General features: G+C 46.3%; 1 protein-coding gene across 1 annotated transcript; it reads left to right on the top strand.

Annotated features, from left to right (window-relative positions):
* The first annotated feature begins 1,353 nt into the window (after positions 1 to 1,353).
* On the top strand, positions 1,354 to 19,459 carry PDCD7 (programmed cell death 7). The gene is made up of 5 exons (XM_004056350.5): positions 1,354 to 2,308; positions 6,058 to 6,196; positions 17,027 to 17,263; positions 17,519 to 17,606; positions 17,993 to 19,459. The coding sequence occupies exons 1-5, from the start codon at positions 1,439 to 1,441 to the stop codon at positions 18,114 to 18,116; spliced, it is 1,458 nt and encodes a 485-aa protein (XP_004056398.3). The 5' UTR covers positions 1,354 to 1,438; the 3' UTR covers positions 18,117 to 19,459.
* The last annotated feature ends 5,346 nt before the right edge of the window (positions 19,460 to 24,805 follow it).

Raw genomic sequence — 24,805 nt, 5'->3', positions numbered from 1 at the left:
CACGCCTGTAATCCCAGCAATCTGGGAGGCCGAGGCAGAAGGACTGCTTGAGCCCAAGAGTTTGAGACCAGCCTGGGCAACATGGTGAGATCCTGTCTCTACAAAAAATTTAAAAAATTAGCCGGGCATGGTGGCATGCACCTGTACTCCCAGCTATTTGGGAGGCTGAGGTGGGAGGACCCCTTGAGCCCAGAAGGCCACAGTGAGCTGGATCATACCACTGCACTCCAGCTTGGGCAACAGGGCTAGACCCTGTCTCAAAATGTGTGTGTGTGTGTTTTTGTTTTTGTTTTGTTGTTGTTGTTTTTTTGAGACGGAGTTTCGCTCTTGTTGCCCAGGCTGGAGTGCAATGACCCGATCTCAGCTCACTGCAACCTCCGTCTCCCGGGTTCAAGTGATTCTCCTGCCTCAGCCTTCCGAGTAGCTGGGATTACAGGCGTGGGCACACCCAGCTAATTTTTTTTAATAGAGACGGGGTTTCTCCATGTTGGTCAGACTGGTTTCGAACTCCTGACCTCAGGTGGGGGATAGGGGGGAGCTAGGTTGTAAATTGACAGTTGTCCCCAGACAATCCCCTGGTATGGGAAAGTTCCAGAGGTCCCTGGTTTAAGCTTCGGTCCTTGGAACTAATAAGTGAACACATAATTAGATAAGCTTACAGTGTAGAGACTGTCTGGTGGAGAGAAGGTAAAGGTTAATTGGATTTTTTTTTTTTCTGACAGGTGTCGTTCTGTCGCCCAGGGTGGAGTGCAGTGGCGTTATCGTGGCTCATTGCAGTCTTTACCTCCCAGGGCTCAGGTGATCCTCCCACCTCAGCCTCCCCAATGGCTGGGACTACAGGCCGATCTCGCCTGCCTGGGCCTCCCAAAGTGCTGGGATTACAGACGTGAGCCACAGCCCCCACCCTATAATTGCATTCCTAAAGAGCTAAATAGGAGGTGGGGTGAAAGGAGAAAAGTAAAAATAATTCATTTTTCTAAGAAAATGGGTAGTTGGTCACACTCCTATTTACCAGGGCCTTTGCACATGTTCTCATCTGCACTGTGCTTCCCTCTCTTTTTCTATTTAACTATTTATGTTCCAGATCTCAGCTGCAGCCGCAGTTTCTTAGGATAACCTTCTCCAACTTCTCGAAGATACTCACCATGATTAATTGATTAGTGTGTTATACTAGGCAGGTAGTTCCACGAAGAGAAGCTCTGTATCTCTCAGTCTCACTGTATGCGGAGTGGGTAGCTCTGCACCTAGGATGCTCAATAAGAACGGTATTTATGAACTGAACGACAGAAGGTTGAACGACTGCCCACTTATGCACTGAGCCTTCCGGAGGGACGAGTCTACAGGGGTCGCGCATCGTAACGACGTCACTTCCGTCGGAAGGTTCTCATGAGGAACCACTCAGATTCCTGTCACTTCTCAAAGCATCTCCGTCGTGAACATGGCCCTGCCACCATTCTTCGGCCAGGGTCGCCCAGGCCCACCGCCCCCGCAGCCGCCGCCTCCTGCTCCTTTCGGCTGTCCGCCACCGCCGCTGCCCTCCCCGGCTTTCCCGCCGCCTCTCCCCCAGCGGCCCGGCCCTTTCCCGGGGGCCTCCGCCCCCTTCCTTCAGCCTCCGCTGGCTCTGCAGCCCCGAGCCTCCGCGGAGGCCTCCCGCGGCGGAGGCGGCGCTGGCGCCTTCTACCCGGTGCCACCACCGCCGCTGCCTCCTCCGCCGCCCCAGTGTCGGCCCTTCCCGGGGACCGACGCCGGCGAGCGGCCGCGGCCACCGCCTCCCGGCCCGGGGCCGCCCTGGAGCCCGCGGTGGCCTGAGGCGCCGCCGCCGCCGGCCGACGTGCTCGGGGATGCGGCCCTTCAACGCCTGCGCGACCGGCAGTGGCTGGAGGCGGTGTTCGGGACCCCGCGGCGGGCGGGCTGTCCGGTGCCCCTGCGCACGCATGCCGGGCCCAGCCTTGGCGAAGTGCGCGCGCGATTGCTCCGGGCTCTGCGCCTGGTGCGGCGGCTGCGCCGCCTGAGCCAGGCCCTGCGCGAGGCCGAAGCCGACGGCGCGGCCTGGGTCCTGCTGTACTCCCAGACCGCGCCGCTGCGCGCGGAACTGGCCGAGCGGCTACAGCCGTTGACCCAGGCTGCCTATGTGGGCGAGGCGCGGAGGAGGCTGGAGAGGGTCCGGCGCCGCCGGCTGCGGCTTCGCGAGAGGGCCCGGGAACGCGAGGCCGAGCGGGAGGCAGAGGCCGCGCGGGCAGTGGAACGCGAGCAGGAGATTGACCGCTGGAGGGTGAAGTGTGTGCAGGAGGTGGAGGAGAAGAAGCGGGTGAGAGCAGCGGCCGCGCATGGGGGTAGGAGTGGTGGTGGTTGGAACCTGGAGCAGCAGGAGGCTTTAAACTTCCATTTCCCAGGGCTAAGCCTCTGTTTTACGCGCAAAATGAAGCGATAGCTAACCTTCCCAGCTCATACCACCATGTTAATTTTGTGTTAATGATGTGTGGTACACAAAAGTTCCAGGTGCACTGTAAAATCCTGTAAACACAAAGTATAGGATTACACGGTGGCACTGCACGAATGACAGGTCTCCCCTATCCTGCTCCAACGTTGTCCACTTACTCTCAAAACCAGTAAGTGTCTACTTCCTTGTGTCTTGTACTGCCCTAGGTGGTTTTAAGAATACAAAATACAGGCCGGGCGCGGTGGCCCACGCCTGTAATCCCAGCACTTTGGGAGGCGGAGGCGGGTGGATCACGAGGTCAGGAGTTCAAGACCAGCCTGGCCAAGATGGTGAAACCCCGTCTCTACTAAAAATACAAAAATTAGCCATGCGTGGTGGCGGGCGCCTGTAATCCCAGCTACTCTGGAGGCGGAGGTTGCAGTGAGCCAAGATCGCACCACTGCACTTCAGCCTGGGCGACAGAGCAAGACTCCGTCTCAAAAAAAAAAAAAAATAGAGAACTTGGGGACCCTACCTCAAGGAATATATATACTCTAATTAGCTGATGGGGCAATAGTGATTTCCCTAGGATTCTTTTGTTTACAAGTTTTAAACCATGTATCCCCAGGTTCAGCAATGGTGTTTCGGAGCATTTACTATATATATATATACACATACATACATATATATACACATATATGTATGTGTATATATATGTATGTATGTGTATATATATATGTATGTGTGTATATATATGTGTGTATATGTGTGTATGTATCAGTGTTTATATAGAGAGAGGTGTGCTGAGGTCATTACATATACCAGATTTTGAATCTTTATAACAGCCTTGAGAAGTAGGAAGTATTATGCTAATTTTACAGGTTAGGAAGTTGCATAGAGAGGTTAACTTGCCAGCAGTCACACAACCAGTTTGTGGCAGTTTCCCATATTTGATCCCAAGTTGTCTAATTCCAAAGCGTATTGATCTTAGACTCTTTAAGCAGGGCCAGGGTAAAACTGGAAATTGTTCAGATGGTTTTCTAAGGCATTTTCTTTCTTTCTTTTTTTGAGATGGAGTTTCGCTCTTGTTGCCCAGGCTGGAGTGCAATGGCATGATCTTGGTTCACCACAACCTCCACCTCCCGGGTTCAAGCGATTCTCCTGCCTCAGCCTCCCGAGTAGCAGGGATTACAGGCATGCACCACTACACCCCAGCTAATTTTGTATTTTTAGTAGAGACAGGGTTTCTCCATGTTGGTCAGACTGGTCTCGAACTCCTGACCTCAGGTGATCCACCCGCCTCAGCCTGCCAAAGTGCTGGGATTACAGGCGTGAGCCACTGCACCTGGCCGTCTAAGGCATTTTCATTACCTTTGATTGCCTCTGGGGTTCCCTTTCCTCCTCCTCATTATTTCTATTATTATTACATTGTAATACATAATGAAATAATTATACAACTCACCATAATGTGGAAACAGTGGGAGCCCTGAGCTTGTTTTCCTGCAACTAGACAGTCCCATCTGGGGGTGATAGGAGACAGTGACAAATCATCAGGCTTTAGATTCTCATAAGGAGCCCACAACCTAGATCCCTTCCATGCGCAGTTCACTTCTTTGTGCTCCTATGAGAATGTAATGCTGCTGTTGCTGATCTGACAGGAGGCGGAGCTCAGGTGGTAATGCAAGCAATGGGGGAGTGGCTGTAAATGGAGATGAAGCTTCACTTGCTCGCCTGCCTCATCTTTTGCTGTGTGATCTGGTTCCTAACAGGCCATGGACTGGTTACCATCCGTGGCCTGGGGTTTGTTGACCCCTGGCTTAGAGATCTGTGGGAGATCATGTCAGTATAGCGTGGTGTGTGTTAGGAATTCAACTATAGGTGCTGTAAAAGCCCAAAGAAGGAACATCTAATTTACTGAGGGAATGCTTCCCAAATGATACAATGACACGTAAGCTGAGTCTTTTTTTTTTTTTCTGAGACAGAGTCTCGCACTGTTGCCCGGACTGAAGTGCAGTGGTGCCGTCTTGGCTCGCTGCAACCTCCGCCTCCGAGGTTCAAGCGATTCTCCTGCCTCAGCCTCCAGAGTAGCTGGGATTACAGGTGCACACCACCACTCCTGGCTATAAGCTGAGTCTTAAAGGAAAAGTCAACCAGGTGAAGGTAATAGGTGCAGTTCTAGGGAAACAGAGTAATCCAAATGGAGAAGTGAAACAGCTTGGTGTTGGCTGTAGCTGTAGTGGTGGAATTACAGGCACTTATTTGACAGATGGGGGAGAGCACTTTAGGCAAGAGGATTCTCTCCACCACCCATGGTGAATTTTTTATTTTATTTATTTTATTGTTTTAAGGAGACAGGGTTGGGGCTGGGCGCCGTGGCTCATGCCTGTAATCCCAACACTTTGGGAGGCCAAGGCGGGCGGATCACCTGAGGTCAGGAGTTCGGGACCAGCCTGGCCAACGTGGTGAAACCCTGTCCCTACTAAAAATACAAAAAATTAGCTGGGCATGGTGGCGGGAGCCTGTAAACCCAGCTAATTGGGAGGCTGAAGCAGGGAATCGCTTGAACCCAGGAGGCGGAGGTTGCAGTGAGCCGAGATCGCACCATTGCCCTCCAGCCTGGACAACAGCGAGACTCCATCTCAAAAAAAAAAAAAAAAAAAGGGTTGGGGGCGGGTGCGAAGTGGCTCACTCCTGTAATCCCAGCATTTTGGGAGGCTGAGGCAGGCAGATTACTTGAGCCCAGGAGTTCAAGACCAGCCTGGGCAACATGGAGAAACCTCGTCTCTACAAAAAACACAACAATTAACTGGGCATGGTGATGCTGTGATCACACCACTACACTCCAGCCTGGGCAACAGAATGAGACCCTGTCTCAAAAAAAAAAAAAAAAAAAAGACAAAGTTTCACTCTGTTGCCCAGGCTGGAGTGCAGCGGGTTTGTCATAGCCTGTAGGTTTGAACTCCTGGTCTCAAAGTGATCCTCTCGCCTTAGCCTTCTGAGTAGGAATAGCTAGGGACACATGCCATTATGCCCAGCTTCCATGGTGAGGATATTGGTGACAGAGTCTTATGAGGAGTGGCTTGAGGAACTGGGTTATTTAGTCTATATGTGAACTAAGTCAAGAGTAGGACAGCAATCTTTGGTATTTGAAAGGCTGTCACGTGGAAGAGATCCTTGGGACTTCAGAGCAGTGGAACACAAACATAGGTTGTCACTAAGAGACCTTTGTAGAGGTCTCAGCTTTTCCAGCCACATTCCTTATCCTTCCTGGGAATCTGAATCTTCAGGTCTAGGGAATCTGCATTTTTAACAAGTCTCAGCTTAACAAGGTAAGTTGGACAGCTGCTCTCTGCACTACACTTTGAGAAACACTGAGGAAGGAACAAAACCAGTGCTATGTGGAAGATACAGAGAGGAGAGGTTCTCCTTGAAGATGAAGGTTGTACCATCAGTGGAGGGGGATAACCTCTTAGCTAGAGGGGAGTTGTGCAAGGCCTAGGAAATTGGGATGGAGATTCAATAGAGTCTCTCTTAACCTGGAGACTGTCTGATCCTTTAAAATCTAACCACTGGGTAGCTATTCTCTGCTGTAAGTTTGTTCCTAATACGAGGTCTCATGGGCTTTGTTTCTCTTCCAGGAGCAGGAACTCAAAGCAGCCGCTGATGGCGTACTATCTGAAGTGAGGAAAAAACAAGCAGATACCAAAAGAATGGTGGACATTCTACGGGCTTTGGAGAAATTGAGGAAACTGAGGAAAGAGGCTGCAGCGAGGAAAGGTAACTGTGGCTTTGCATTTCTTTCCTTGTTCCCTTCCCCTTCTTTACTCTAGCTCCTCCCACGCCAAATATTATTGAGGGAAAAATACTTGAAACTTCATGATTTTCACCTTGTAGGGTAACTGGGCTTGTCAGTAAGTAGGTCAGAACTTCTGAAGCAGGAAGCCTCAGAAGATGTTTAGCCTTTGGTAGCCCAGATTGAAAAGAGAGGCAAGTGTGGGAACCCACTGCACTGTCTTCCCCTTGACTTATCATTCTTACCCTGGGCATTTCTGGCCACACTCTTCTGAGTGGGCTTGTCATGGCTAGTCACCTTTGCCTTGTGCCAGAGTGAAAGCTTTTCACCCTTACTTGTTGCTCCAGAAAGTGTTGAAAACTTGGCATGCTTCTTCAGATGCATTTCAAACCTGAATTATTTCTATTTGAAGATGTATGAATGGTTGGACAGGGCAGGGATTTCAGACTGTGTGGATTTCCCCACCTTGCCTGCATGTCACTGGTCTCTTCTTGCCTCTGGAGGAAGCACCAGACACTATAGCCAGGCAGTTCAAGCTTCTCCACAGAAATTTGTTTCAATCGTGCTGGCTTTCTAGAAGTTACCCAATTGTGCTTTCCATTTGCCTGTCTGGATCTTAGCTGTTGTCATTCTGTTCATCTGGAGGGCCCTCAGTCCCATCTTTGCCATTTTAAGATCTCACTATTCAAAACCAAATACACATGCAGCATCCTTCATCCTTCCCTGATCTGGGCTGAGGTAACCTCCTGTTGCTTCTCACTTGCACCTGCTTTGGACCACATGCTGATTTATTTAGTAGATTGTAGGCCTTTGGTATTCACCAGAGATATTTGAGAGTGTACAAATTAGCAAATGTCACTCTAACAAATGATTTCCCATGTGTTGTTTAAAATGTAAATGAAAACTGGGATTCTTTTAGACCCTTAAGAAAGTTGTGTTGGAATATGACCATTTTGTATTCACCCAGGCTCATTTGCTAGCTAAGTGATTGGCTTTTGCATACTAGCCTTCAGAGTGGCTAATTCACATCCAGACCTCAGAAACAGATGTCTCCATTGTGGTACTCTCAGGGCATTTGTAAATCAGAGGGAAGTTAGCATCTGCTTTGTCTACCCATCTCTTTTTCACTAGAAGGCAAAACCTGAGAGCTATTTAATATTCCCACACCTCACATCCTCTATGAGGTGAGTGCTCAGTAAACTTCTGCCAAGTGAATTTACCAGCATTTCCCAATATTAATCTTCCTCAGTTTGGTCCAAAAGGAGGAGGAAATTTTAGGAAAATCATGATCTATAGAAATAGACAGACTTTGTGGCATTAAGTGACTTGAATGTAAAATGATTTGGTAAGTAGCAGCTGGTTGCATGCATATTTAAAATGAGCAGCTAACTTCTCTCTTCAAGATGTGTGCACCTCCAACTAAGTGCTGAATGATGAGGCTGGATGTTTAAGCAGGACCACATTGCAAATTGTCTTATGGGCTATGCTAGAGTTCTCACTTATACTTAAAGCTTTGGGGAACCGCTGAAAGTTTTTAAGTGAAATGATGGCAAAGATCAGTGCCAGTAGAGCAGAGAAAGTTTTGGAGCATCCAGGAGAGAGAGAGAAGGGCAGAGAGATGGGTAAGGCTATTGGGCACGGGTAGTATGGAAGCATAAGCTGAGTGACGTCAGTGTGTAGGAGAATTGAGAGGTAATGAGTAATTCGAGTGATAGTGAATAATTGAGTAATTCAGAATTATTAGTGAATAATTCTCAAGTCAAAGAATTGAGAGATAATGAATAAAGGTATACATGTATATACCCATGTACATATAAATAAATAACTTAGGGAACTCAGAGTACAGGAACTAAAGGGAAAAACAATGAAATGTCTTCCAGATTCTAGCCTCATCTACTGAATAAGTGAAGATAGCTTTTTTTTTCTTTTTGTTTTTAAAAGACAGGGTCTTGCACTGTCGCCCAAGCCGAAGTGCAGTGGTGCAATCATAATTCACTGCAGCCTTATACTCCCAGGCAGGAGCGTAGAGACTACAGGTGCACACCACTACACCTGGCTAATTTTTAAATTTTTTGTAGAGGTAGGGTTTCGCCATGTTGCCCAAGCTGGTCTCGAACTCCTGGGCTCAAGCGATTCTCCCATCTTGGCCTCCCAAAGTTCTAGGATTAAGGGTGTGAGCCACTGTGCCTGGCCGGTACCATTCTAATTAAGAAGGAAAACAAGGGAGGAGGAACAGGTTTAGGGTTGACAAGTTCAGTTGGGGACCTGTCGAGTTTGAGGTGTGTGTGGTACATCCTGGATAAGAGTTCATTAGCATGTAGCCATGATTCAGAATGACCTTAAGGAGATTGTACAGCATGAGATGAGGGCCAAAAAGACAAAATCATAGGGAATGTCAAAATCAAGGTAGAAGATGAAGAGAGTGAAAAAGAGACCAAGAGAGGTCAGAGAGATGGGAGGAAAAGATAGACTCCCTGCTTCCTTCTGGAAAGTGGCAAGTGCTTAGAGAGAGATTGTGTAGTCTTGGTGATATGGTTTGGCTGTGTCCCCACCCAAATTTCATCTTGAATTGTAGCTCCCATAATTCCCATATGTCGTCAGAGGGACTTGGTGGGAGGTAATTGAATCATGGGGACAGGTCTTTCACATGCTGTTCTTGTGATCATAAGTCTCATGAGATCTGATGGATTTATTTATTTTTTTTATTATTTTTTTTGAGACGGAGTCTCACTGTCGCCCAGGCTGGAGTGCAGTGGCGCAATCTCGGCTCACTGCAGGCTCCGCCCCCTGGGGTTCACGCCATTCTCCTGCCTCAGCCTCCAGAGTAGCTGGGACTACAGGCGCCCGCCACCTCGCCCGGCTAATTTTTTGTATTTTTAGTAGAGACGGGGTTTCACCGTGTTAGCCAGGATGGTCTCGATCTCCTGACCTCGTGATCCGCCCGCCTCGGCCTCCCAAAGTGCTGGGATTACAGGCGTGAGCCACCGCGCCCGGCCAATTTGATGGATTTATAAAGGAGAGTTTCCTTGCACACGCCCTCTTTACCTATCACCATGTAAGATATAACTTTGCTCCTCCTTCACCTTCCGCCATGATTGTGAAGCCTCCCCAGCCATGTGGAACTGTGAGTCAATTAAACCTCTTTTATAAATTACCCAGTTTCAGGTATATCTTTATTGGCAGCATGAGAATAGATTAATACACTTGGACAGGTTACTTAAGCTTCTCTGAACCTTTGTTTCCTCATCTGCAAAAAGGGAGTAATGATAGTACCTACCCATGGGGTGTCATGAGGATTAAATTAATAAATATGTGTAAAGTACTTAAAACAGTCCTGGCACATAGTAAATGCTATATACATGTTTCATATTATTATTTTTTTTATTATCAAGAAATAAGGAACATCCATGGGAATTAGTATCCAACCGGTCATTAGTGACCTATGCTAGGGGCATTTCAGTGGAGTGGTGGGGGTAGAAGCCAGACTACAGTTGGTTAGAGAATGAATATGATACAAGAAAAGCAAACAGAGAATTCAACTTATTAAAAGATTGCCTGTGAAGAAAAGGAAAGAGCAAGATCAGTATCTGGCAAGGTGTGTGGTAGTGGTGATGGTGAGGGGTGTTGTGTGTAAAGACTTTGGGTCATGGGGAAAACTTAAGCATGGTTAAAATTGCTGAGAGGAGTGAGTAGAAGGGGAAGGGTCAAAGAGGAGCAGGAAGAATAGTTGATGGCTCAAGGTCCCATGGAAGGTAGGATGATTCAGATCCCAGGTGGAGGGATTAACTTAAGTGAAGAAGGACCCATCTTACACAAGCATGAAAATGAAGGAGATGAAGATGGGTAGTGATGCACATGAGTGTAAATGGGGACAGATATTTGAGGGATTTCCTGTCTGCTGGCCTGTTTTCTTTGGGAAACAGGGTAAATGGTTTGCTGAGTGCCGGTAGACAAGTGGGGCTTTAGGAGAGCAGTGAAGGTTTGATTTAACTGCTGTGAAGAATGGGTGAGAGCCAACAGAGACTTGTGGAAGATGGTTGCAGGGGGTGCTATGGGTCCAGCTGACATATATTGGCAATGGATCACACAATCAAATGACCTCTTCCAGTAGTACTGTAGCTGGCAGGTGAGCACAGAGCATGGGGCTGTTGGGGTTTTGCTTTGTGGGGTGACCATTAGTTTTGTGGCGAAGGAGTAGCAGAGGGATAGAATCTGATACATCAGGTCCGGAGGTTTTGATGAAGCTGCCAAATGGGTCTCTGGGGAGAAGGAAGTAAAAGTACTATAAGGGAGAAAGTTGTAGTTGGATAAGAGAATAATCAAGTTTAAGATTTAAGAGGCAGAAAGTTTTTTCTGATAATGCCAAGGTCCAGAGACTGAACAGGACTGCAGGCATGTGGCTAAAGGGGAATAGAGGCAAAGGCATTGGTGTCTAGGAGCTGCAGGACTAGGTGGACAGTGAGTGGTAGAAGTGGAGGGAACCTAGATGGTGCCAGGAGGAAGACTGTGTGAGAAGTGCTGTTTCTTTTTCTTTTTCTTTCTTTCTTTCTTTTTTTTTTTTTTTTTTTGAGACAGAGTTTCACTCTTGTTGCCCCTGTTGGAGTGCAGTGGTGCAATCTCGGCTCACTGCAACCTCCACCTCCCAGGTTCAAGCGATTCTCCTGCCTCAGCCTCCAGAGTAGCTGAGATTACAGGCATGCACCACCACACCCAGCTGATTTTTGTATTTTTTTTAGTAGAGATGGGGTTTCACCACGTTGGTCAGGCTGGTCTCAAACTCCTGACCTCAGGTAATCTACCCGCCTCAGCCTCCTAAAGTGTTGGGATTACAGGTGTGAGCCACCACTCCCGGCCCAGGAGTGCCATTTCTGAGGGAATATGTTACATTGACCAGGGAGTGATCAGTGAGGGGCCAAGAGAGATGTGGGTTGGTGGCCCAGGCTCAGCAGCCTACATCTCTTCATGGGGTCTTTAGGCTAACATAGGATGATGGAGTATCTGTGTATTTCGCCATACACAGATTTTAGTAGTTGCAACAGAGACTGTATGGCTTACAAAATCTAAAATATTTACTACCTGTAAAGGTAAAGAAATGAAACAAAACCGTTAGATTATTATAAAACAGAGTGACAGCTTAAATTTGTCAGTGTATAAGAATTTTGTGTATACTTGAAAAACACTGGCCTGGCAACTTAGTAGAAGATAAATTTGAGTTGTAGTGTTTCTGTAGTTGAGAATGAGTGAATGGAAACCTGTAGAAGCAAAGCAGTTAGGAGAAAATCATCTAGAGAAATGTTAGCCTTGAGAGTGAGTTCCACAACCACTTAGCTGTAGTGGTTGAAGGAGGAAAGAATCCTACCTCCAAATTACAACTTTACAAGAAACAGAACTACTAACCTTAAGAAACCATTATTTATGCCATTTATCAGCCCAAACTGAAAATTTAGTGCTCAAAGCTGGCACTATTGTATAACACAAGTTGCAGCATAAATTGTTAAAACCCTGTTGAAGGGCCGGGCATGGTGGCTCATGCCTGTAATCCCAGCACTTTGGGAGGCTGAGGTGGGAGGATCATGAGGTCAGGAGATCAAGATTATCCTGGCCAACATGGTGAAACCCTGTCTCTACTAAAAATACAGAAATTAGCTGGGCATGGTGGCACATGCCTGTAATCCCAGCTACTTGGGAGGCTGAGGCAGGAGAATCGCTTGAACCCAGGAATCAGAGGTTACAGTGAGGTGAGATCGCGCCACTGTACTCCAGCCTGGTGACAGAGCGAGACTCCGTCTCAGAACAAAACAAACAAAAAAACCTTGTTGAAAATCATGCATTCATTGAAGAAGTATCTATTAATTACCTTCTCTGTGTCAAGTGTTTGGTAACTGAGCAAATATATAGCTTTTTTAGGAAGCAGTTTAGAACACATTTTGTTAGTCTTGAAAGTATTCACAAACATTTCCATTTTTGAGAATTTTTCTTTCTTTTTTTGGGGGGGGGGGGGGGGGCGGAGTTTCACTCTTGTTGCCCAGGCTGGAGTGCCGTGGTGCAATCTTGGCTCACTGCAAGCCCCGCTTTCCGGTTTCAAGCGATTCTTCTGCCTCAGCCTCCTGAGTAGCTGGGATTACAGGCACCTGCCACCACGCCCGGCTAATTTTTGTATTTTTAGTAGAGACAGGGTTTCACCATGTTGGCCAGGCTGGTCTCAAACTCCTGACCTCGTGATCCACCCGTCTCAGCCTCCCAAAGTGTTGGAATTACAGGAGCCACCCTGCCCGGTCAAGAATTTTTCTTATAGAAATCCCTAGGAAGGAAAAAAGTAACAGGCCCAAGAATATTCATTGTATCACAATATAATAACAGGACATTTACAATAGCTTAGGTGTCCAGGAGTAGGGAACTTGATAAGTATATTCTAGTGCATTGATTTGATGAAATAGGATACAGCCATTAAACAATTATGAAGATTGGAGAAGAACGTACAGAATGAACAGGGAGAAGTGGAAATTACATACATGTAGCGTTGAACTATATGAAGTTGCTAATACATGGACAAAAAGACCTGAAGAGAATGTGAGAAAGTATAAAATGGTTGATTATGGTAATGGGATTAGGATTTTTTTTTTCTTTCTTGTATCTGGTATTCTTTTTTTTTTTCTTTTTTTTTCTTTTTTTATTTTTATTTTTATTTATTTTATTTTTTATTTTTATTTTTATTGATCATTCTTGGGTGTTTCTCGCAGAGGGGGATTTGGCAGGGTCATAGGACAATAGTGGAGGGAAGGTCAGCAGATAAACAAGTGAACAAAGGTCTCTGGTTTTCCTAGGCAGAGGACCCTGCGGCCTTCCCGTGGTGTTTGTGTCCCTGGGTACTTGAGATTAGGGAGTGGTGATGACTCCTAACGAGCATGCTGCCTTCAAGCATCTGTTTAACAAAGCACATCTTGCACCGCCCTTAATCCATTTAACCCTGAGTGGACACAGCACATGTTTCAGAGAGCACAGGGTTGGGGGTAAGGTCACCGATAACAGGATCCCAAGGCAGAAGAATTTTTCTTAGTACAGAACAAAATGAAGTCTCCCATGTCTACTTCTTTCTACACAGACACGGCAACCATCCGATTTCTCAATCTTTTCCCCACCTTTCCCCCCTTTCTATTCCACAAAACCGCCATTGTCATCGTGGCTCGTTCTCAATGAGCTGTTGGGTACACCTCCCAGACTGGGTGGTGGCCGGGCAGAGGGGCTCCTCACTTCCCAGTAGGGGCGGCTGGGCAGAGGCGCCCCTCTCCTCCCGGACGGGGCGGCTGGCCGGGCGGGGGGCTGACCCCCCCACCTCCCTCCCGGACGGGGCGGCTGGCCGGGCAGAGGGGCTCCTCACTTCCCAGTAGGGGCGGCCGGGCAGAGGTGCCCCTCACCTCCCGGACGGGGCGGCTGGCCAGGCAGGGGGCTGACCCCCCCCCACCTCCCTCCCGGACGGGGCGGCTGGCCAGGCAGAGGGGCTCCTCACTTCCCAGTAGGGGCGGCCGGGCAGAGGCGCCCCTCACCTCCCGGACCGGGCGGCTGGCCGGGCAGGGGGCTGACCCCCCTCCTCCCTCCCGGACGGGGCGGCTGGCCGGGCGGGGGGCTGACCCCCCCACCTCCCTCCCGGATGGGGCGGCTGGCCGGGCGGGGGGCTGACCCCCACCTCCCTCCCGGACGGGGTGGCTGCGGGGCAGAGATGCTCCTCACTTCCCAGGTGGGGTGGCTGCCGGGCGGAGGGGCTCCTCACTTCTCAGACGGGGCGGTTGCCAGGCGGAGGGTCTCCTCACTTCTCAGACGGGGCGGCCGGGCAGAGACGCTCCTCACTTCTTAGATGGGATGGCGGCCGGGCAGAGACGCTCCTCACTTTCCGGACTGGGCAGCCAGGCAGAGGGGCTCCTCACGTCCCAGACGATGGGCGGCCAGGCAGAGACGCTCCTCACTTCCCAGACGGGGTGGCGGCCGGGCAGAGGCTGCACTCTTGGCACTTTGGGAGGCCAAGGCAGGCAGCTGGGAGGTGGAGGTTGTAGCGAGCCGAGATCACGCCACTGCACTCCAGCCTGGGTACCATTGAGCACTGAGTGAACCAGACTCCGTCTGCAATCCTGGCACCTCAGGAGACCGAGGCTGGCGGATCACTCGCGGTTAGGAGCTGGAGACCAGCCCGGCCAACACAGCGAAACCCCGTCTCCACCAAAAAAATACGAAAACCAGTCAGGCGTGGCGGCGCGCGCCTGCAATCGCAGGCACTTGGCAGGCTGAGGCAGGAGAATCAGGCAGGGAGGTTGCAGTGAGCCGAGATGGCAGCAGTACAGTCCAGCCTCGACTCGGCATCAGAGGGAGACCGTGGAGAGGGAGACCGTGGGGAGAGGGGGAGGGGGAGGGAGAGGGACTTCTTTTTTTTTTAATTTTTTTTTTTGGAGATAAGAGTCTTGCTCTGTCACCCAGGCCAGAGTGCAGTGGCATGATCTTGGCTCACTGCAGCCTCCACCTCCTGGGTTCAAGCGATTCTCCTGGCTTAGCCTCCTGAGTAGTTGGAACGACAGGCACACGCAACCATGCTTGGCTAATTTTTTGTATTTTTAGTGGATATGGGGTTTCACCATGTTGGCCAGGCTGGTCTTGAACTCCTGAGCTCAGGCAATCCGCCTGCGTCAGTCTCCCAAAGTGCTAGGTTTACAGGTGTGAGCCACCACGCTTGGCCCTGTATCTGGTATTGCTAAAATGCTTGGGTAACATATTTTCCTTTAAAATCTTCAAGGACTGACAGGATAGATCACATCCACATCACTCTACATTGATTCACCTGGAAGCTTTTGTATTGCAGGGCCATTGTGGTAGTGAGTGCACAATTGCAGTCCACTCAAATATTCATTAAGTTAAAATCTTTTTTTCTTATGAAACTTTATGAAACATTTCACACTTGCACAGAAATAGAATACATAAATACTCATCATCAACTATGATACCATTGTCACACCAAAAAAATTAGCAGTAATTCTTTGATATCACCTAATAACCAGACTATTTTCCCCACTGTGGCTTTAGATATGTTGGCTATACTGTTAGCTGACCTCATAGTTAAATCAGGATAATAACCATCCCAGTTTTACTGGGACATGGGGCTTTCAGTGCTACATGCGGGCAAACCAAAACAGTTGGTCAGCCTACTGTCAGCAGCAGACTGCAAGGTCAGTGTGGTTGTTTTAAGTGTATCTTCCTCACCATCCAAGTGTGCACTCCCAAAATTCACACTCAGTCAGAGGAAGAATTGTTTATTAATTAGATCTGGGAGTTGATGCTAAGGGAATTTCACAAACAATGAAGTTAAGACAAGTTCCTCCCTTTAGTGAGCTCACTGTTTCAAGTGGAGGATCAAGACCATTAGAAATAAACAAAGTCGAAGCCAGGTATGGTGGCTCACGCCTGTAATCCCAGCACTTTGGGAGGCCAAGGCGGGTGGATCACCTGAGGTCAGGAGTTCGAGACCAGCCTGACCAACATGGAGAAACATCTACTAAAAATACAAAAATTAGCCGGGTGTGTTGGTGCATGCCTGTAATCCCAGCTACTCGGGAGGCTGAGTCAGGAGAATCGCTTGAACCCGGGATGTGTGGAGTTTGCAGTGAGCCGAGATCACGCCATTGCCCTCCAGCCTGGGCAACAAGAATGAAACTCCATCTCAAAAAAAAAAAAAAAAGAAAGAAAGTCAGAGGTTAAGTGGTGTGATCCAGAGGGAGGAGTTGAGAAGGTCAGGGTAGGGTCAGAGTAATTGAATACTCAGAAACATCAAATTGAGCCTTAAAAGATTGGGTAAAATTTCTAAATTTTAACTGATACATACTATAGCTAGGACTTTTAAACTTCCTCATTATAACACAAATTTTGGGATAAGAAAAACATGTGCAAAAGGCCATTTGGGCTGGATGCAGTGGCTCACTTTGGGAAGCCAAGCTGGTAGGATTGCTTGAGGCCAGGAGTTAGAGATTAGCCTGGGCAACATAGCAAGACCTCATACAAAAAAGTTTTGGTCTTTTTTTTGGAGACGGAGTCTCACTCTGTTGCCCAGGCTGGAGTGCAGTGGTGTGATCTCCGCTCACTGCAAGCTGCACCTCCCAGGTTCACGCCATTCTCCTGTCTCAGCCTCCCGAGTAGCTGGGACTACAGGCACCCGCCACCATGCCTGGCTAATTTTTTGTATTTTTAGTAGAGACGGGGTTTCACTGTGTTAGCCAGGATGGTCTCAATCTCCTGACCTCGTGAGACCTCATACAAAAAATTTACAAATTAGTAGGTAGGGCCAGGCACAGTGGCTCATGCCTGTAATCCCAGCACTTTGGGAGGCCAAGGCAGGAGGATTGCTTGACCAGGAGTTTAAGACCAGCTTGAGAAACACAGGGATACCCTGTCTCTACAAAAATAAAAAAAAATTGGCTAGATGTGGTGGCACATGCCTGTGGTCCCAGCTACTTGGGAGGCTGAGGTGGGAGGATCTCGGGCCCAGGAGGTCGAGGCTGCAGTGAGTCGTGATCATGCTGCCGTACTCCAGCCTGCACAACAGAGTGAGACCCTATCTGAAAAAAAATAAAATTAAATTAAAAAAAAGCCAGGCATGGTGGTGCACACTTGTACTTGTAGCTACTTGGGAAGCCAAGGTGGGAGGATGGGTTGAGCCCAGGAGTTTGAAGTTGCAGTGAGCTATGATCACACTACTGTACTCCAGCCTGGGTGATAGAGTGAGGCCTTGTCTCAAAAAAAAAAAATTAATAAAATGCCATTTTGTCCTGTCTGCCCAGGGGTCTGTCCTCCAGCCTCAGCAGATGAGACTTTTGCGCATCATCTTCAGCGACTGAGAAAACTCATTAAAAAGCGCTCTGAACTGTATGAAGCTGAAGAGAGAGCCCTCAGAGTTATGCTGGAAGGAGAACAAGAGGAAGAGAGGAAAAGAGAATTAGAAAAGAAACAAAGAAAAGAAAAAGAGAAAATTTTACTTCAGAAACGTGAAACTGAGTCCAAGTTGTTTGGGGATCCAGGTATGTTGCTCTATAACCAGTGGAGAAAATGAAAATACTAGATTGACAGCTCTTCTCATCACAGGTGATCTCAAGCTAAGAGGTGGTAGGCAACAAATGACACCTTCCAGATGCAATTCTGTGTCATAGAACTCATGGATACAGATAGAACACATTTTCTCATTCTGTCGTAATCATAGGCTCAGTCACCTTGCCTTGAGAAATACACTGTGGATATCAAGCATGATAACGTGGTATTGTGCTTTTCTCTTTCAGATGAGTTCCCACTTGCTCACCTCTTGGAGCCTTTCCGACAGTATTATCTCCAAGCCGAGCACTCCCTGCCAGCGCTCATCCAGATCAGGTCAGAGCGGCTGGCTCTCCATGTTGTCTTTCTCTTAGGTAGCAGGAAGCACTTGAAGAAGTGCTTACATTGTTTAGGTCTATTGCTGTCTTTTCTTTTTTAAGTTCCATAAGGAACTTCTGTATGCAAATACAGAATCTGTAAATAATGAGGATTGACTTTATTTATTATTTGGTTATCCATAAGGTTTAAGTTCTTCAGAGTTTTTCCTCTTTTTATATGTACATTTAAGAAATACAGTCATTTTCTTGATTCCTAGAAATCAAGTTCTGTAATAGATTAGTATATCAGTCATTTGAAAGCTAAGTCTTAGAATATGTAGTTGCTGAACATCTTATTTGGAATAAAACAGAAATAAATAGTTGTTCTATAATGTTCTTATTAAGGCATGATTGGGATCAGTACCTGGTGCCGTCCGATCATCCCAAAGGCAACTTCGTTCCCCAAGGATGGGTCCTTCCCCCGCTCCCCAGCAACGACATCTGGGCAACTGCTGTTAAGCTGCATTAGTAAAGATGCTCCAGGAGTGTGGTCCAGCCAGCGCTCTTTCCAGCTGTAAATATTAGCGATGGTGCCATCTTTTGCTGTAGACTAAACTGCAACTTCTAAATTCCATGTGGCATTCTCCTACCCTGAAGTTATGCTTTCCTTCTGTGCTCTGTGCTGGCCAGAGGTGCCTCTTGAATCAGATTAATGTGGTTTTTCAGGAAAGGACTTAGGTGAACTGAGGTTTTTACCACAGGCAGTGAATGACCTTGGTTCACCAAATTTGCCTCTGTTTTGAGGGGCTTGGTCCAGAGTGACTTGTTAATTTACTCTAACTTCCTTGTGTGTTTATGGGTAAGTACACTCAAACACTGAATACAGGTGTGTGATGGGTAGATTTCACAGCCCTTCCACTAATAGTGAGTGTGAAGGCAAGCTTGATGCAAAACCTCCTGACCTTTCCTACCTGAAGAGCCCTTTGACTTCTAGGAAGAAAGGTCAAAAACGTTATCTTCAGTTGTGTTAATCCCAGTTTTAGTGCAGCTTAGGAGGCTGCTAGTTAGGAAGATGGCAGTGGCTGTAGGCTGGGTTGCCAGAAAAGATGGTGGCCTAGTCTTATTATTCAGATGGAGAACTTAGAAAACCTGAAGAGTACCCAAATTGGATTGTGTTTTAATGGACAATGTCTGTATTTTTTTCCATGTTAGAAGGATCCTAATGAAAGCACCTGTTATTTTTAAGTTTCTAAGGGTCTAGTTGTTCAGAATCCCCAAGGATATTTCCCTAACCTCACTCAGTCACATTGTAGGAGCCAGTGTAGCTATGGAATTATCTTAGGAACTCAAGCTTCTAAAACTATCCATGTAGTCAAATCTGGGGGAAAAAGCAAATAAAAATAGTAAAATTTGGCCAGGCACAGTGGCTCACGCCTGTAATCCCAGCACTTTGGGAGGCCGAGGTGGGCAGATGACGAGGTCAGGAGATCAAGGCCATCCTGGCTAACACGGTGAAACCCTGTCTCTACTAAAAATACAAAAAAATATTAGCCGGGCGTAGGTGGTGCACGCCTGTAGTCCCAGCTACTGGGGAGGCTGAGGCAGGAGAATGGTGTAAAACCCAGGAGGCAGAGCTTGCAGTGAGCCGAGATCGCGCCACCGCACTCCAGCCTGGGAGACAGAGTAAGACTCCGTCTCAAAAAAAAAAAGAAAAAGTAAAATTTATTTTTTATATTCATTAATAAATGCTGTTGTGCTTGGAGATGATCACTCATATAACATGTCATTTTTTTGGTTCTGTTTTGGTTTGGTTTTTGCCGATTATTTTGTTGTATTTCCAAAAAACTAAATAAAAATCATTTTTATTTTTTAGTTTGTGCCTTTGCTGCCAATTTGTTGCCTTCCAAATCACTTAACACACACTTTCACATTGATGAAACATATTTTCATTCAAAAATTCAAATTTATTAAGCAGGCATTTGTTACAGGAATTTGAATCTTAAATGCTAAACTTTATCTGCAAAATCCAAGTCTGGATTGGTAAGGATACCATCAATTTTGGAAATAATGTTACGTACTGTAGTTGGAAGCTTTTGGGTGCAAGATACTAATGGCTTTGTCCCTTTTCTGTTGTTTAATTTGCATTAATTTATACATTATATAGAGTCAACAGGGAATGAGGGCCACATGTCTCCAAAATGTATGTCTACGTTTATAAATCTTAAAATCTGATATGATTACCCTCATAGAGCTCCACAATCCTGTGTGCCTTTTTGTTAGATATCTCCACCATTTGCTCTCTGATGAGATGCAGGAAGAGTAGAAATAAGGTGAATTGTACGATGTGTGTTTGGTGTCTGGACAGCCTTGCCACTAAGATATCTGCTGTGAGGGCAGGGAATGTGCTGCAGGGACTCAGGAAAACTCAGACAGCAGAACCCAAGAAGGTGGCATTTAGCCACAGATGGAGAAAAAAAAAATCCCTTTTTCCTTTGGCCCTTACAAGGTTTTAATAAAGTGATCAGGCTGGGTGTGGTGGCTCACGCCTGCAATCCCAGCACTTTGGGAGACCAAGGTAGATGGATCACTTGAGGTCAGGAGTTCGAGACCTGCCTGGCCAACATGGTGAAACCCCATCTATACTAAAAATACAAAAATTAGCCAGGCATGGTGGCAGGCACCTGTAATCCCAGCTACTTGGGAGGCTGAGGCAGGAGAATCACTTGAAGCCAGGAGGCGAAGGTTGCAGTGAGCCGAGATCACACCATTGCACTCCAGCCTGGGCAGTAGAGCGAGACTCTGTCTCAAAACAAAGAAAATTAAAAAACAAAACATGAGCATTACTCTTGTTCGGTTTTTATTTGTAAGATTTTCCTGGTTTATTACCTGTGTGTAGTGGTGGTGGCAGTAGCCACTGGTTCTTTCAGGTTTAGAGAGACTCATGGTAGTATCTTTAATGAATTGTACTTTCAAGAATATGAGCAGTGTTATTGTAATGTTATCCCACAGTCTTTTTTTTTCTTTTTTTAACTTGGGGAAAATTTCAAATACATTCAAAAGTAAAGAGAATAGTCGAGTGATTTTTTTCCATGTACCCATCATCCAGCTTCAAATCATTATCAGCTTATGGCCAATCTTGTTTCATCTATACATCCTCCACTCACCCTGGATTATTTTGAAGCAAATCTCAGGCATCAAATTACTTCATCTGTAAATATTTCATTACGTAGCTTTAAGTGATTAAAACAAAATCTAACTACAGGGCCATTATCACATCTAAATAAAGGAGTAACAACTTCTGAATATCACAAATATCCAATCATTGTTCAAATTGCCCTCATAAATGTTTTACGTTTTGTTCAAATTAGGATCTGAATAGACTCCATACACTGTTGTTTGCATCCTTGTGATGCCATGTCCCTCTGTTCTCGTATGTCCTATAATTTAGTAGTTAAACAGAGCTGTACTGTCCAATATAGTAGCCACATTCAGCTGTTGAGCACTTGAAATGTGATCTATTTGAGTTGAGATGTGCAATTACATATGTGGATCACGTTTCAATTGGATAGTGCTGATCTAGAGGCTTGATCACATTCAGATTGGAATTTTCTGGCAGGAATACTTCACAGACATAATGTGTACTTCCAGTCAGGAGGCACAGATGTCTTGGCTTTTTTTGTGATGTTAGCGGCCACTGATAAGACCCAGATTCATTCACTGATGGGGAGGGGACTCAAAAATAGTGATAGTTTAATTCTGTCATTCTTCGATTATTAACTGGAATACTTTTAAAAAGAAAAACTGTACAAAAGCATTTGTTTTTAATAAATTCGGTAAATACAGAGAAGATTAGAAAGCTATGAGAGAAAGAGATTAGTTCTTAAATACTAAGGGTATTTAGCCCAAGTGGCTGAGTTTATGATGTCAAAGAATTTGCTGCTACAAGCCAACCAACTTAATCACTCTATAAAACCATTCATGCTCCTATGCCCATGTGACATTTGTAACAAGAAGCTTAGGCTTATGCCATCTGTTGTAGCTATCCATTTATACACGCTTTGTCTGCAGGGAAGTTCTCCTGGTAATCACAAGGTAAGTACAAAGTATATCTTATTCCATTTAAATAAGTATAATATGCAATATATGAAAGGAATGTGAACATTCTGAAATAGTAGTGATTTATGGAATAGTGATTAAATGAGACATTATCAACTAAATTTGTTTTTTGCCACCTGTTTGTCCCAGATTTTTTGTAATGCTTAGAACCTATAAGCTATTTCCATATGATGAGCTCTTTACCTTTTTATGAATCCACATAGTAGTTCCTGGCTTCCTGTATCTGGCCACACATGAAGAGTATGTTTCCATTGCAGAGTTCATTTGCCTTTTGGAATAAATTTGGTTTTTCATAGCCTCCGAAGCAAAGATTAAGGTCTCTGAGGCAAGTGGTGTTAGAGTGCATAACTGTGTAGAACAGTGGACACTTTCCTCAGCTTTGTTAATTCATGCTGGCCACAGTCTGGATACCAGAATTTGAATTATGTTCTATGGGAAATGATTTTTTATTTACCATTTTCCAGGTACTGTGGTTAGGTGCTAGGGATGTAAGAAGGGGTGAACAGACAGGATTCCTGACCTCCTGGAGTTTAGAGTGAAGAAGCTTAATGATTATAACAGAGTCATTAGAGACAATTGTGGTAAGTGCTACAAGGAAAAGTACTTATCAGCCAATTTATATATTTCATTCCAAATGTTTAAGTGCCTATTAAAGCTAAGCAAAATACCAAATACTCCCTAACCTCATACAGAATACAGGCAATGAGGAAGGTAGATATTAACCCAATAATCATAAAAAATATGCTCTGTGCTTTGAAAGAAAGACATGGTTCTGAGATTATGAATTAGGATTTTTCTTCAAAAGCGTTCTGTGACACATTTAGTTGAAATAATAGGAAATATGTATCATATAGTAAGGGTAAGAATCATTATTCAGTTTACATATGTGTATGCTAGGAAATAAAAGTATACTATGGGTCATAGTTAAAAAAAAAAAAAAAAGGCTGGGCGCGGTGGCTCATGCCTGTAATCCCAGCACTTTGCGAGCCCAAGGCAGGTGGATCACAAGGTCAGGAGTTCAAGACTAGCCTGGCCAAGATGGTGAAACCCTATCTCTATTAAAAATACAAAAATTAGCCAGGCGTGGTGGCAGGTGCTTGTAATCCCAGCTAGTCGGGAGGCTGAGGCAGGAGAATCGATTGAACCTGGGAGGCAGAGATTGCAGTGAGCTGAGATCGAGCCACTGCACTCTAGCCTGGGCAACAGAGCAAGAGTTCATCTCAAAAAAGTAAAAAATAAAAAACTTCATAAAGTCCACTGTGCTAGGTAGACCTGACCAAGTTTGAGAGTCAGGGCAAGCTTTTTTGAGGAAGTGATGTTTCAGCTGAGCTCTGAAAAATGAACAGCTTTTTCTTTTCTTTTCTTTTTATTCTTGAGACAGACTCTCGCTTTGTCGCCCAGGCTGGAGTGCAGTGGCGTGATCTTGGTTCACTGCAACCTTCGCCTCCCAGGTTCAAGCAGTTCTCTCGTCTCAGTCTCCTGAGTAGCTGGGAGTACAGGTGTGTGCCACTACACCAGGCTAATTTTTGTATTTTTAGTAAAGAGGGGGTTTTGCCATGTTGGCCAGGCAGGTCTCGAACTCCTGACCTCAAGTGATTTGCCCACCTTGGCCTCCCAAAGTGCTGGGATTACAGGTGTGAGCCACCGTGCCCGGCATTTGAGCAGCTTTTAATTAATTGTGGGGAAGCAACAGGGAAGAACATAGCAAGTATCCGGAACAGGATATGCAAAGGTTCTGTGGGGACTGAGAGACCATGGCAGTTGAAGGCTAGCATGACTGGAGTAAGATGGGAGGAGAGGAAACGGGCCAGACACTGCAAGCCTTCAGAAGTTTAATTTTTATTTTGAAAACAGCCAGGAACCATTGAAGAGTTTTAAGTAGGAGAGTGCCTTAGTTTTGTTTCGTTTTGTTTTCTAAAGAAGGGGTCTTGCTATGTTACCCAGGCTGGTCTTTAACTCCCGGGCTCCAGCAATCCTCCCACCTCTGCCTCCCAAAGTGTTGGGATTACAGGCATGAGCCACCGTGCCCAGCCAGGAGTGGCTTAGTTTTGGTTTTGAAATGGTCATTCTTGCCTCAGTGTGTGGAACAGAATTATAATAATAAAGCATGTGAGGATACATGGAGATGAGTGGTCCAGGTGAGAGATAATGGGGGCTTGGATTCCCATGGAAGCAGTGGAGGTAGCCTGAAATGGCTGGATTCCAGAGATTTAGGAGATAAAAATTCACAGGAAATTTGAGATGGTGGTGGTAAAGGAGAGGAAAGTATCAGAGATGAGTACTCATGCACCTGGCTCAATGTCACCATTCCTTGAGACAAGGAACCCTGGGGGCGAGGAGCAGTTTGGGGAAGGGAAAAATCAGTTCACTTTGATACGTTGAGTTTGAGAAGTCTTGAGACACTGTGTAGGCAGTTGTATTTATGAGTTTGATCTCAGAAGAGGACTGGAGAATTTAATTTGTGAATCATTGGCAGGTAATTGAAGCTCTGGGCAAGAATAAAGTCATTTAGAGAGTATAGTGAAGACCTTTGGAAACAACACTAATGTCATTGCCTGGGCCCCACTTAAATCAATCGGTGCCACCTTCACCCATCCCACTCCCCATCCCCATGCCCAGATCCAAGCACATGGGCACCACCTCATGGGCTACTGTATGAGAGGTCCTGGCTTACAGTTTGTCCAAGCATGCACAGCCTGGCTTTCCTAACATTCGCACATCCCTACTCCATTCCACTATCTCAGGCCTCTTCCAGACTTTGCCCACTACCTGCTGAATGGAGTCAGCACTCAGCCTGAAGTTCATAGTTCTCCCCAGCTCTATCCCAGTGTACCCTTTCCATTTTACTTCGTACTGCTTCCCAGCACAGACCATCTGCTTAAGTCCAGCAACTTGTCACTTCTCTCCACCCTGCAGATTCCTCTGCTCTCTTGCTCACAGGCTGTTCTTTCACCTTACAGGGTCAAGGTCAAGTCCCATCTACTTCCTGAAGCTTCTCCAATGCCCATAAGGAGTAGACCACTCCCCTTCCTTTGGAGAATATTATTACATAATGATCTGTACCTCTCATGTTGTACCTAGTGAGGTGACCCTCATTTTAGA

This window comes from Gorilla gorilla, chromosome 16, assembly GCF_029281585.2.
Source record: "Gorilla gorilla gorilla isolate KB3781 chromosome 16, NHGRI_mGorGor1-v2.1_pri, whole genome shotgun sequence".
Taxonomy (NCBI): Eukaryota; Metazoa; Chordata; class Mammalia; order Primates; family Hominidae; genus Gorilla; species Gorilla gorilla.
The sequence above is the reverse complement of the archived record's forward strand: the minus strand, read 5'-3'. Positions and strand labels throughout refer to the sequence as shown.

Coding starts and splice junctions, on each gene's coding strand:
- PDCD7 (XM_004056350.5), top strand. CDS start 1,439: ATGGCCCTGCCACCATTCTTCGGCCAGGGTCGCCCAGGCCCACCGCCC. Junction 6,197..17,026: donor AGAGGCTGCAGCGAGGAAAG/GTAACTGTGGCT, acceptor CTGTCTGCCCAG/GGGTCTGTCCTCCAGCCTCA. Junction 17,607..17,992: donor CCAGCGCTCATCCAGATCAG/GTCAGAGCGGCT, acceptor GTTCTTATTAAG/GCATGATTGGGATCAGTACC.